General features: G+C 52.2%; 1 protein-coding gene across 1 annotated transcript in view; it reads left to right on the forward strand.

Moving 5' to 3' along the window:
- The first annotated feature begins 6 nt into the window (after positions 1 to 6).
- VMAC (vimentin-type intermediate filament associated coiled-coil protein) overlaps positions 7 to 1,252 on the forward strand; it is a 6,034-nt gene continuing 4,788 nt past the window's right edge. The window contains exon 1 of the mRNA XM_019550656.1: positions 7 to 205. Coding sequence (XP_019406201.1) covers positions 15 to 205 — 191 coding nt within the window. The 5' untranslated portion in view covers positions 7 to 14. The remainder of the gene's footprint in view (positions 206 to 1,252) is intronic.

A 1,252-nucleotide genomic window follows, 5' to 3' on the forward strand; every position in this document is an offset into this window, starting at 1 on the left:
GCGGGCGCGGCTCCATGTCGGCGCCGCCCGCCCTGCAGATCCGCGAGGCGAACGCGCACCTGGCGGCGCTGCACGGGCGCCTGGCCGAGCTGGAGCGGCGGCTGGGCGCGGCGGAGGGCACCGTGCGGGGGCAGGCGGAGAGCCTGATCCGCAAGGACGCCGAGCTGCGCGCCGCGCTGGAGGACCTGCAGGCGGCTAAGGACAGGTACTGGCGGCGGGGCGGGCTCTGCGGGGCAGGTCCCCGCCACAGCGTCGCAGACGCTGCTGCACTGGTCGGGCCTGCGAGGCGGTGTCCCTCGGGAGGAGAGGGCGCGGGCGCGGCGTGCCCCGGCTCTTCTGGCCGCCTGCCCTCGCGAGGGAGCGCTCAGGGTGAGGTTGATGCCCTGGGACAGTTGAAAACCCACTCGGAACACCACAGCGTGCGCTCAGCTGCCTCCTTTGCAGTTTAAAAATGTCGGGCGTATCTAACCAGGACAGAAGAAAAGCAGTGTGCTGCTAACTTTTCAACAACTTTGCGATCAGTTCTTTGCTTGTCTGGTTTACTTAGCAAAATTTGTACAGGGACAGAAGTTAAACTTGACACATGGCTCAGGATCAGCATTTTCCTAATGTAGTGGCTGTCTCAGAAAATACCGTTTTGTCATAGAAATTACCACTCACGTTTGTTTTTTGTTTTTTCTTTTTTAACTTGATTGGCTCAAAAGGCTTAGTGGGACCATTTTAGGGTAGATATAAAATTGCCTTTAGGTTCAGGTTGCTCACGCTTTCCACTTTTTCAACTGCATCGTAACTGCCAAACTGACATTTTCTGTGTCAGGTCTATGCCTCAGAATTTATTTTTGGAAATTAGCATTAAAAAGTTTGTCCATCTGAGAACAAGATCTGGGATGTCGGCTGGTTTTGTCCATGTTTCAGTGCAAAGGTTGCAAAATCAGAGGCTGAAAAGTTTTTTTTTTTAAAGTCAGAATGAAGGCTTTCTTATTCAGCTCAAATCTGTATGCCTAATGGAAAGGCAGACAAGGCTCTCTGGGTGAGTCTGGTATCTTGTATTAGACCAACTTTAAAAAAAATGTTTTTCCAACGATTTAAGTAAGCTTTTGGGTCTCAAAACTCTTCGTCAGTCTGAGAAAGTTTCAGCAGTTGGTGTGTGCTCTTCCTGGAAGCAAGCTTCCGCAGGCCTGGAAAACACTGAATGGATCCAGACCATGGATGGCATGACAAGAAATGCAAAACCTGCCAACACATCACCACC

The sequence above is a fragment of the Crocodylus porosus genome, unplaced genomic scaffold (genome assembly GCF_001723895.1).
Source record: "Crocodylus porosus isolate Cpor-Errol unplaced genomic scaffold, CroPor_comp1, whole genome shotgun sequence".
NCBI classification, from domain to species: domain Eukaryota; kingdom Metazoa; phylum Chordata; order Crocodylia; family Crocodylidae; genus Crocodylus; species Crocodylus porosus.